The sequence below is a fragment of the Astatotilapia calliptera genome, chromosome 16, assembly GCF_900246225.1.
Source record: "Astatotilapia calliptera chromosome 16, fAstCal1.2, whole genome shotgun sequence".
In the NCBI taxonomy this organism is placed as follows: Eukaryota; Metazoa; Chordata; class Actinopteri; order Cichliformes; family Cichlidae; genus Astatotilapia; species Astatotilapia calliptera.
The window spans coordinates 29,590,813-29,603,710 of NC_039317.1; the positions used below are offsets into that span (position 1 = coordinate 29,590,813).

Below are 12,898 nucleotides of genomic sequence, written 5' to 3' on the forward strand. Positions count from 1 at the left end.
GTGTGAGCCGTTAGGGGGCGGGGAAACGGCCTTACAAGTCAAACCGTGGAGTTAAAAATACTCCGGGTAAAAACTCCCTAAATCCGCGTCTACTTCCGGTGGTGTCCGTCTACGTCGTGCCGTCTGCACTGTCTGGGAGCTGAGCACAACAGGAGGAAAAAGCGTTTCTCTTGCAGCAGTTTGTTCGTGCAAATACCTTCACTGCTTGCTACTAGCTGTAAGTCTCGCACTCTGGGATTGTCGGAGGTTTCTTTTCCTTTTTGTATTTAATTGAATTCAACTTGGTTTAGGAAGAGTGGTTGTTCGGGGGTCCGGCTATATCCTGGGAAAAAACAATCAAGGGAGGCGTTCCTTGTTTATACAACTATTTGTGAGGGTTGGGTTGCTGCTAAATACCAGGTTTACACCAGTTTCATAACAAGTGCAGTGAACATAAGTTGACTTGGTGCCTCCTGGGTGATTTTAAGGCTAGTGTGGTGTGCTGTTACACAAAAGTTAAGCAGATAGTGACTTTTTTTTTCCTGGGTCTTTCTGTAATATCATTTGCATGTCTGCTGACAAGAGCAGCAGTTAATGACCACAGTGAACACTATTTGAGACTAATATTAAAATTTGAGTCATTAACCGCCGCACTCAGTGCTGTATATATGTCATTTGTCCGTTAAAATAACGATGCACTTACTGGACTCTGCTAGCTGTTTAATAACAACTTGAGCTCTGATCTGTCCTTTATCTATTTAGAAAGTGTGTCAGAGGCCAAAGTTTAACCAGTTACATAAGGCCCTCCACCCCCGTTATTGTTATACCAAGTACTACAGACATACTTTGATAGTGTAATTTGATTTTCAAAATAACAGCTGCACCATATAGAGATAAAATTCATACAGTTACAGTCAGCTTGTTTTTTCAGAGCTAAACCCGGTACATGCTGTTACTGTGATTTATCTAATTATCAGCCACTTTATTAGATACATTCGGTATTACCTTTTTAAAGATTGGACATTTTTTGTAATCAGAGATGCTCTTGTGGATAACTGTGATAATTATTTGAGTTAGTGTTGTTTTTAAGTTGCTGTTGTCAGCTCGAAGCAGATATTTCAACCATATCAACCAGATATTTTCTCTGGAGTCTTTTTTTTTTTTTTCATTTTTGGAACGTCTTCTGTAAACACTAGAAATGGTTTTGTGGACATTTTTTAAATATGTCTAAATGCATTTCTGGCTAATTTACCGATATTCGTCTTAATGAGTGTTTTGACTGGTGTATCTATTAAAGGGGCTGAGTGTTGATCATAGTTGACCATCCTATTGAATTTGATTGTTTTTGTGGAGTTTTTGTTTTTTCTTTTTGTCCATGTTAAAATGCAGTCAGATTAAAAGTTTCTGCCACTGAACTGCAACAAACCTTCACTGTTGTCTAAGAACTTAAAATTAGTAAATGTAAATGAGACTAAACACAATAGATTACAGTGAGTTTCACGGAGGAGTTAAGTGTGAGGAAACTCTCATTTTAAAAAGTTGGATTTATTCATTTATTTATTTATTTATTTATTTTTTAGCAAAACGCATCAGAGGTACCCATTTAGACATGGGGTGAACATACTCAATAAGAGGTGGATTAGTGATGCTGGATTATGGTGGTGTTATCTATAAATACAACTCCACCCCTAAATCCCTGCAATCAGTTTCTCTCCACCTCGATGCTCAGCTCTTTGAATTCAGTTTAAACATTCAACCTCCAGGTTTTTTAACACAAAACAGGTGGAATAGCTTTTTTTTATAATGTGTATAACAGAAGTGATTTTGTGAATTTCTTTCTGTCCACAGACCAGGATGAATGTGGGTGTGGCTCACAGCGAGGTGAACCCAAACACCCGAGTGATGAACAGTCGAGGGATTTGGCTGACCTACGCACTTGGTGTTGGTGTGCTTCACATCGTGCTCCTGAGCATACCCTTCTTCAGCGTGCCCGTGGTGTGGACTCTAACAAATGTCATTCACAACTTAGTAAGTTCAGTTTTCTCTCATGCTGTGTCAGTGCTGCTATCTGAGCTTCAGAAACAAACCAGGCTGTTCAGGGGTTTTTCTACATAGAGAAAGGCTGTTTAGATGGTGCCAAAAGGAGCAACAAAAAATATGATTGAGGGGGGGGGAAAGAATGCAATTCAATGCTTTGAATTGCATTGCATAAACTCCTTTTTCAGGCAAGTTTTGTTTTTTGTTTTGTGTATTTTATGTTCAATATAGGTATTTGTTGTGCCTGAAAATGAATGAATAAATGAATGAATGAATGAAATATGACATCTCTGACTTCCAGCTGCTGTATTTCACACAGGCGCTGGACAAGCCAGCTAAACTGCAGTGGTTTGGTCATGATTTTCAGTCTGTTCACGCTCCAAATGTCTTGCAGGAAATGCTCTGAGTTACAGCCCAGACTGACCTGGTGGGTTGAGCAGTAGTTTATTTCAGGTTTGCCAACACTCACTCACATGTGACACGCTTTCGTTAACCTGTTTCAGCAGCAGCTCTGATTCCAAATCTTGCACTTGCTGTGTCCAAAGACATGAGGATCTCGTGGATTAACTTTTATTTCCATTAGCAACGTCCCCAAAGCAACAGGAAAATCAGCATGTGCTCAAAGTAGAATTCATCCACTGCTAAAGTTTCTCTTATATCTTATAAATATTAATGAAAACCATCTCTCGCAGTTTCCCTGAAAAGTCCACTTCACTGGATATTAAAGTCTCTAAAATTTATTTGCATTTGTTTATTTTTAACAAGTACTCAGGAAAAATACTGACAGTGATGCGTTTTCTTTGTTTTGTTTTTTTTCTTTTAAGATGGAACAGAGCCCTACATCTTTGATAATATCAGATTTCTATAATCTGGTTAGTAATGGCCACATGTCACAGAAAAATGGTCAAATAATGCAGCTGTGGTCATCTACTGAAGGCCTTCTCTGAGCAGGACGATGTACTGATATTTTACTATACAGTATGTCTATTTATCTTGCTATGTTTTTTAAGATTCTAGTGGTGTCAAAATATATCACGTTGTCTTTTTGATTATTTTTACATAAGTGGGATGGTGAGGTCAGATGCTGATTTTGTTTATTTGTCTCCAAGTTTACTAAGGATCTGTATTGGTCCTGAAAAAGCCACATTGGTCAAAAGACTGAAAAAGTATTCGCCTCCAAAATTTAATTTGAATACATTTTCTTTTATTAGAGGGTTAATAAACAACAAAGTTAACATTTTTAAATTTAACAGATCAAAGTGAGGTCTTCAAAATCCTTGTTTTGTTCTAACCAACAGTCTATAGTTAAAATAAATAAATAATTAAAAAATAATTTTCTTTGTTTGGCAAGAAAAGCATTAAATTCTATGTAATAGTGTAAAGTGTGCGTGTTAGTCCCCATAGGGAAATAGTTCCTCTGCATTTAACCCATTCACCCAGTGAAGCAGTGGGCAGCCACCAGTGCAGCGCCCGGGGAGCAGTGTGTAGGGACGGTACCTTGCTCAGGGGTACCTCAGGGTAGCCGTTCAGTGGAGTCGAACCCCCGACCTTCCGATCATGGGCCACCACTCTACCTACTGAGCTATCCTCTATATTATTTCAAGAAAGTTTTGTGTTAATTCTGATTTCTAACGCTTATCAGTTTGATTCAGGAACCCTGTTTTGTCTTAAGGCGGTTTTCCTTCTGACAGCCTGATGACTGACCTATTATGATAATTTCCCCATGCCTCAAAGTCTGACAAGAGTGACCTTTCATTGCTGCATGGCTGGCCTCAAATGAAGAGAGTTGATGTGGGTGACGTCATTGAACAGTTTGAGCTCAAGGATTGTGTATCACAGCCAATAAGGAAGGCTATTAACAGTAGCGGCTGAGGTCAACTATAGCCTATTGTTTTCCACCACAATACACCATCAGTGTGGTGATTATTTCTTGGCCGTATGTCAGCGCTTCAGTTTCATTACATTTCCCTCTGTATTGCAGCTTTTTCCATCTAAAGCTCCAGTGTTTTGGACACAGACATGTAATTAGAACCTCCCAAGATGGCTAACTTACGAGGGGAATCCCAAAAGTAAGGTATTTATTTTTTGGGAAATACAAACAACCATTTATTTTCCATAATATTCGCATCATTTTAAAGCTTGAAGACTTATTTTTCTACATAATCAACATTTTGGTCGATGCATTGTTGTAGACGCTGTGGCAGTTTTACAATGCCCATGTCATTACCTGCTCACGGCCGCTGCAGAATTGCCTACTGGACAAATGTTCTTTCAACTTTGGGAACAGGTGGTAGTCACTGGGTCTGAAGTCCAGACTGTAGGGTGGGTGGGTGATGAAGTTCCAACAAAAGTTTGCCAGGAGATCGACATGGGCATTGTAAAACTGCATCGACCGAAATGGTGATTATGTAGGAAAAATAAATAAGTCTTCAAGCTTTAAAATGATGTAAATATTATGGAAAATAAATGGGTTGTATTTCTAAAACAATAGGAGACCTACTTTTGAGATTGCCCTCATAGTTGACAATAAGAGGACATCACATTTCTTTTTGGCCAGTCTGTCAGTACACTATTGACCGCAGTTTCCACTCCACAGGGAATGTATGTCTTCATGCATGCAGTCAAAGGCACCCCTTTTGAGACCCCTGACCAAGGAAAAGCCAGACTTCTTACTCACTGGGAGCAGCTCGACTATGGCGTTCAGTTCACCTCATCTAGAAAGTTCTTCACCATCTCCCCAATTATTCTGTACGTATTATATACCAATGATTCTTTCTGAACCTGTTGTCTTTAGACATGTACCTCCAACCCTGATAGTTCTGTGGACATTACCATGTGTGAGAGAATGCCAAGTGGAAACTTCTAGGAAAATGATACTAGTGACATGGAACTACCAAAGATTTTGAATCCATGAATGCCCGTTTGAGCCTGGCTCCAACAGTGACACAGACTCCCATGTTAAAATGCTCTACAGCAGAAATAAGATGTTTACAGCGTGCCACAAAAAACCTCTTAGTTTCTATGGTTGTACAATAGTAAACCATTAGCCATTGGTGGTAGACTCCACATCCTAGTAACTCCACAGAAAACGGTATTAATTAACAGATAATTAACACACAATTCTCTGGAAGGCACAAACTCTGTGGAGAGGTACAGCTCAGTGACTTCAGTTGGCTGAGGTGAAGCCTGGCTGCACATCTCAGCTTCCACATGTGAGTCAAAGAGACTGTCCCTGAAAATAAAAACATCTAAGCATTTCTGGGCCTGAGCAGAGGATATGTGTGTCTTTTATTTTTATCCTATAAATGGTTTCAGGACTTTATTACCTGAACCATTTTACGTGATTAGGGGAGTTCCACAGGGTTCAGTATTGGGTCCAGTCTCATTCACATTGACCAACTATGATGTCCGTTTTTATGCTGGTGACATAGTTCTGTACTGTATAGTTGTTATGATAGTGTGAAAGACGGGAAACTATTCATAGAGCCCAGTGGCAGACTGGAAAAAATGTTTTACTTTTTGTGTCTGTGGAAAGTGACTTACTTTAGGAGGCGTTGTATTTATTTATCTATTTTTATTTGATTGAAACCAAAATGCTGCAATGTATTTCTAACACACTGTCTTTTTTTTCCCACCTTTACAGATACTTCCTGGCAAGTTTCTATACAAAATACAACACAACACACTTTGTCATCAACACTGCCTCGCTTCTGAGTGTCCTGATCCCCAAACTGCCACAGCTGCATGGAGTCAGAATTCTTGGCATCAACAAGTATTAATAATTGTAAATGCTGCGCCTCTCAGCAACTGAAGCTAATTCCTGTGTAGTCTGTACCGCCGATGTGTGTACCAAGTCATACAGTTTGTGTAACGGCCGCTGTTGTCGTATAGTAACACCAGAGGGGTGCACTACGAAACGAGGTACGTTGAGCCTAAAGAGTTTTCAGCGTCATGAAGGTAGCTCTGTTTTTTGTTTTGTTTTTTGTTGTTTTTTTTTTAAACCAGATGACTCAGCTCTGGGCAGAGGCTACATTCAAAGTTTTTGTGTAACATTATCTGTTAATGAGCAGTACAGATTTTCAGCTGAGGTTATATATGCAAAACCTGTTGAGCCGTGTGTTTGTAATGCCCCCAAAGAAGCTGTGCAGTTTTAGTTGAACAAACTGTTACAGCAACAGGGATTTAAATGCATTAGGCTGGCAATGCAGAAAACGTGCTTTTATGTTTGTTCATAATTTCCTGCTGATGTAAAGCAGAGTAGAACACTGATTTGTCTAATATTCAGTCAGTAAACTTACTTCCACTTTGAAATGGCCAAAAACTCAAGTGATTTTCATCCTTTGTTATGGGACAGGGTCAGGCCTGAATGCACTTCCTGAGTTGTGTTAGGAATAAACTGCAGCAAAGAGAAAACACTGAGCAGTGTGTGATCGCAAAGCTCCACAGCTCTGCCCATGTTAATCAAAATTCTTAATATCTTTAATGTTTGCTGATCTCTCCTTCAAAATTGTTTCCTTGGACACCACTATGGCTAGTTTTAGATCGCGAAATCCTAGAACTTGTTCCATGCATTTCCACCCCATAAATAAATCCTACTGGCACAAACTTAGAAACAACGACGTAACCCGAATTGGAAGGCAGTACCTGCAGTTGACCAGTGGTTCACCAATGATTCAGAGATTCTGCCCATCGTTATTTTTATTCCCATATAAAATATCCGATCCACTGCAAGAAATACTGTGGAATAATGACTTCACAAACCTGCTGAAATGAAAGACGGGTTTTAAGGTAGAACTCTCATGGCGGTGGTAGAAAGGAAGGAAAAGATCACGCAAAGTTGTTTGGAAAAGTTGACAATGAGTGAAGGGGGCAACTAGAACAGGGTTCCTGCAGACTGATTTTGAAGGTTGTCTGAATCTGAAAAGGCATCCCTAGTTTTTATTAGTCTCAAATTTCCTCAGATTTAGAGAGGTAATTTAACGTCTTGAAATGTGGTTGGTCAGAGCAGTTGCATTGCTCGCTTTACTCAGAAATGAAGAAATGTAAATTCGCTGAATATTTGCTCTTCATCCAAGCATTTGTGAGTCACAATATGTTTTGTTCAGGAAGTGCCACAATGGGAATGAAGGTGCGGGGGAAAACCCCTACAAGTTTTGGTTCAGTTGCAAGCAGTTCTGACTAGTTGCCTTACATTGTTTACCTGCATAGTCTAGCTTTTTGCTCAACTACAACTACACAAGACAAACAACATGCAGCTAAAGCAGTGAAATCTATATGTAACATTTCTTACCCTGTGGAGGCTTCATCTTTTTTGCACATGCATTGGGTTTTGTATAGCACTTTTTACCTCCTGAAGTCAGACATCCTAAAGCGTGTGTGGCAGAAAGCAAATTAGCCGAAGCTGTACAGAAGAGATGACCATTGCTTCCATGTCTGAAACATGAAGCCAGTGCATTAGTGCCTTATATCTGCAGTCTTTTAATGGTCGAGTAATCTGGCTGCATAAAGAAGCCAGATTTTGTGGAAATATTTGGAATAATTACCCTCCCCTCCCCCTAATTCATCCACTTACTACACTTTCTACTTTTAAATATTTAAAACATGCAGTTTTGGGTTTTTTGTTTTTTGTTTTTTTAAATTAAGCTCCCCATCAGGGTCAGAGGCTATAGTTATGTGAATGACAAGCCAGTGCTACAGGAGTTGGTCAGATCCAGCCCATCCTCGTGGTGTCATAAAGCTAAGATGGCAACAGCACATACTTGCACAGACGCAAACTGAAATGAAAGTGGAAAAAGCTGCGATTCAGGCGAACTGGGAGTGATTCAGGACATGATACAGAAACGGTGTGAGGAGTCGAGACTTCCACGGAGCGATCAAAAATCAGCGTGCATGAGGAGGCAATGTCAAAGGGAATGGTTTCATTTTTTTTTTTCATGGGCAGAGATTCAGAACTTTTGTATTGAGTCCCATCTTTGTAAGAAACTTTCTTTCTGGCCTGATGTTTGGCTGTAGTAATTATCGTAAAGTCTTCACTGCTCAGTGTGATCTGCTCCTTTTTTCTTCAACACAGAGTCGGGATAAACACATCTCACCTTCATGACACCTGTTATCTCTGAAAGGAGGCCTGGCTGTGTTCAGTTTGCTTTGTGGTGCATCCCTCTGGTTTAAAGATGATATGTCTGTACATGACAGGATGCCATACGCATTACTAACTTATGTGAATATTTAATGATGTATTTTCGGCCTGCGTCGACCTGGGCGGGCCCAGGCATCAGTGAGGCTTTAGGCTGAGTTTACTTTTCTTCCTTTCTTTGCTCTCATCTCACACACAGTGATGCAAATTGTGTTTCTAGTCACAAAGATGTTGCAAATGTATTTTTCAAATATGTCTTACTTCGTGAGGGTAGGAGCCCATGGCTCGCTGTTTACCGGTACAGTCTGGTTTTGTAACGGGTGTCAGACATTTTCGTGCTGAGGAAGAACAGAATCAAGCTCTTCAGGTGCATGATTTCCTTTGTGAATCATTTGTAACCAATCAGAACAGCAGGCGTTTCTCATTGTACTCTTTGTGAGTGCGTGTGAGTGAATGTGTGAGTGAATATTATGTCCTTTATGTAGAAATGAGACAGATTATTGTTGTCAGATTAAGTGTTTACTGAGGGAGCTCCAGTGTCTTTGTGATGAACTTACACTCATGTAGCCACTCTCTTCATACTTTGAGGGATTATTTGATTTGTTTTTGTTGTTTTTTTTGGCTATAATTGAGGCAGCGAGTCCTACTTTGTTTGGCCATAGCTTGTAGTACTTGATATTTCTGGTTCTTAATCTTATTAAAATGTTTGCCCTCCGTCTACTCCGTCTCACGTCTTAATTGCTTCGTCGAGTTTCTGAAGTTGACGACTACAATGAGGCTCTCAGGTACTTTGCCACAAAAGTATAAGCTGAGAAATGAGGAATTCTTTCAGGACTTATCAGAATTTCACAGATGTTACTCTTCAGTGCCTGAAGAGTAATAATCAGCTGTATTGGATACCTTTGTTTAGGAGTGCTATCGTCACAGAGCTATCAGGTTTCATCTACATAAAGGCATATTAAATAGGAGCTATTCTGTTTACTTCTACCTGCATGTCTTCATCCGTAGATTTTATTATTCAGTTCAAAATAATCCATATTTATCTCATCCTGGGTTTATCCCCTGTCCGAAGCAAGAAATTTTAGCCCCTTCTTTTTTAGGTCAACTTTTCCCTCACAACCAGAAGATTTCAACAGCCTGAGATGACCTATATTAGTGATACACCCTCTCTATAACTTCACATGAGTTCATGAGATCTTCATAATCTCTTACATAAATAAAGCAGCTCTACTAACTGGAAGGTCACTGGTTTGATACCCAGCTACTCCAGAGTATCCTTGGGCAAGACACCGGAGTTGCTCCATCCTTGTGTGAATGTTGGGTTAAAAACACTTGTAGGACTGAGTGAACAAAATTGGTAGTAAGAAAGTGCTCAGAGTAGAAAAGCAATAGAAGTACCTGTCTATTTCAGCTACAGTGAAGGTGTCAGGGTTATTCTGCAGCCACCGTGTCTTTTTCTGAATCTAAATCATCGGTGTAATTTGAGTCTAAATTCTAAATTAAAACTAATCAAATAAATATCAAAGAAATACTGCTTGTGATTTTCTCCAGAACTTTCCTCTAACTGAAGTTGGAATGAATGAATGTATTTGCAGTAAATAAAATTGACCACTAGATGGAGACGAGCACATCTGAGCACTCACTGGTTTTGCAACTTTAGATTAAATGTAATAATAGCAGTAACAGCAGTTCAGTGTTTTAACCCGGAGCTGGTTTATGGGTGACGATGTATAAATATGTTACATAACACATGAGGATTGTTTCTAGCATAGTAGAGAAACAGTTTCTGCAATCAGATAAGACCAAAGCAGAAAACGCCGAATCATCCTTTTCACTAATGTATACTTCAGTCCCCTACTGAAGTATTTTTTACTATTCTGAGCTAATGGGTAAAAAAAACAAAACAAAACTAACGGTAGTGCTGTGCAATACTTCGAATTTTTGTATCAATGCAATATGAAAAAAAGAAATTACAGGACGAGTATTGCCAATACCAATACTGATAATTTCCTCTTATAAAGGCAGTTTATGGAGGTAAAAGCAGTGTCGTGACTTATGAGACGAATCATCAATAATTTACAATTCACTGATTTTTACTTTACCCAACAATCCGTTAATATAGCAAAACGCACCTTTCAGCTTTTCGTGTATATTGAAACTGGCTTTTTTTGGAGATAAGGAATGAAATGCGCCTGACTGAAAAGCACTTTTTGCTATAAAACTGACATGATGATCAACACAAAGATTCAGACATCTTTCATAGCACATGATTGAGGTATATTTCTTTTAAAATAAATTTACAAGTAACGCAACAGAGTGGACTGCATACTGAACTTGACTAAAATATACATAAACTGCTATCAGCCCTATGAATGAATATCATGGCAGAACACTATTGAGATCTCTTTTATTTCCTTCTGTGATGTTTTGCATGCAGCATAGGTCTTCCCACTATGGCGAGTGAAATAAGTGCAGGAATAACATATCTTTTGTCCAGTGTGTTCACCTCGTTCCCGAAGCCTTCCTTAGTCACCGCATTTACATTGGTGATTTCAGTGTGTCATTGTGCACTGGATGGATGCGCCGACTCACCGGACCGGCTCGCTTTCAGTTGTTTCAAATGAGAAGCTCCTCACCTTCTGTGTGTCAAATTTAATGTTTTTGTATTTTTTTTTTAAGTCATCCAGACTCTACCTCCAGGAAACTTAAGGTGTGCGTGGGGCACCTGTGACTTTTTCCACGCAGACACATCATCAGGTAGTGATTCAAGGAGTTTGCTTGGTTTGCTTTTGCTTTGTGTTCTATTGTAGAAGCACACATTTTCTGTTTCAGCCAATCATGTACATTTACCTTTGAGAATCCAAATTTGAAATTGAGATTCAAATTCAATTATTTTTGCAGTTAACATCAAACTCTGCAGAGTTATTGTAGATGTATTAAATTACTGGGTAGGAGATCACGAAAAGAAGGGATCTCCACTGAGGCTGTTTATGTTAAAGAGCCAGAGTTCTGTGCTAAACCCCTGTCTCTGATGCTGAAATAAAATAATTCTTTATTATTTATTTGATTTGTACGGTCAGCAAAGAGGAGTGACCATCAGCTGAGAAAGCACTAAAGCTGTGATGTTTGCTTTGACAGTGTTGATGGAGAAGTACCAGGAGAGGAACTGATGTACTGCATGAGGAAGTGGCAGAGAAGTATGAGGAGTGTGAGGTGTGCAGCACAAGTGACTTAGTTTCAAGGGATTATATCAGTGATCTGTTCTGAGCCTTTTCTTGTTTACAGTGGTGATGGGCAGTCTGACAGGTGAGTTCAGCCAGGAGCCTCCGTGGACTGTTAGGTTTGCAGAAACCACTGTGATCTGCACTAAGAATGGAAAGCAATTTGAAGAGAGCCTGGAAAGGTGGAGGTGTGGAGAGAAGAGGAATGAAAGTCTAATAGAAGCTAGACAGAATACATGTGTGAACGACAGGGAGACCAATGGAAATGTGATGGTGCAAGGAGCAGAGGTAGTAAAGATAGTCTGAGATGGTTTGGACGTGTGCGTGGGAGGTTTAAATCCATTAAACCTTTCAGTAAACTGCACCAGTTTAATATGCATGAAGTAAAAGAGCAGAAACTAGCATTGCTACCCTGGATGTCTGACCCGGTTTCTGATAATTCACTGGAGAAAACTTCAAAAAGTGTATGCAGGGTAAACATTCGAGGGTAATAGCACCATGTGGCATGGGCAGCTGTGATAGATCTCCTTCGATGAATTTGCATGCAAGGCTCATCTTCTAGCTTGATTCGTCCTGTGTCCTCCTGTCATCTGGACATCTCCTATAAGTAAGAATAAGGTTGCAAATTGCTGGAAAACTGAGGAGAATTAAAAAGAGCCAACTCCCACATACTTTGAGGGCCTGTAACTTGATAAATATTCATAAAAAGATGGTAAAGATTTGCATGGCTTTATTAAATATACTAAAGTTATCTTGCAAATAAATGTTAATAAATGATCAGTTTGAGTATCAGCGTCAAAATGTGTAGCTTAGATGACCAGAAGTTTGGTTGTTGCCGTTGTTTCCACATTTGACTGGAGTCAAAGTTTTGAAGTTTGTTTCTTTTTCTGTCCCTTTATGACTCACCTGAATTCCCTTGAGTGATGAGCTCCATCCAACAGCCCTGCATACTTCACTAATGAGCTTTCATTTCCTTTTACCGGTACATTATCAGATCGTTGCCCCCACAGGTTCCATTAACCTCGACGACTGAGATGGACAGCCTGCATCACCTGGTCTCCATTTCAGAGCATATCCGGTCCCGCGGGGAGATGTTCCTAAGTATGCACTCTGTGATTTTCTCTGTTTACTGTTCATGAGGTAAAGTAGCTGCAGTCATTATAAGTGTGCAGCAGGGTGCAACGGGTACATCAGCTGGACTGCGTCAGGAACAGAGATAAGAAGTAGCACGTTAAGCATTACTGTAATCTGATTACTTTTTCAAGTAACGAGTAACGTAAGGTATTACTGTTGCAAAAAAGTAATTAGATTACTGTTACTTTCTCATAAGCATGCTGCGCTACTGCGTTACTAAACCATGATTTTGTTTGTGAGAGTGTCTCATGACGATGACGTACATGTGTGAGATATCTGTGGTAGCAACAGGCGTGTGTAGATCAACAATGGATTGATCTACACACTCTACAAACTCGACCATGCAGAGTTTAAGGCTTGGACGTACTGACATTACTTTGAGTTTGATTCCATA

The 12,898-nt window shown here is 39.6% G+C and overlaps 1 protein-coding gene across 1 annotated transcript; it reads left to right on the forward strand.

The window, feature by feature from the left end:
- The first annotated feature begins 78 nt into the window (after positions 1 to 78).
- Positions 79 to 8,869, forward strand: ormdl1 (ORMDL sphingolipid biosynthesis regulator 1). Its single transcript, XM_026145012.1, has 4 exons — positions 79 to 217; positions 1,828 to 2,007; positions 4,613 to 4,764; positions 5,660 to 8,869. Exons 2-4 carry the CDS (start codon positions 1,834 to 1,836, stop codon positions 5,793 to 5,795), a joined length of 462 nt encoding a protein of 153 aa, XP_026000797.1. The 5' UTR covers positions 79 to 217; positions 1,828 to 1,833; the 3' UTR covers positions 5,796 to 8,869.
- The last annotated feature ends 4,029 nt before the right edge of the window (positions 8,870 to 12,898 follow it).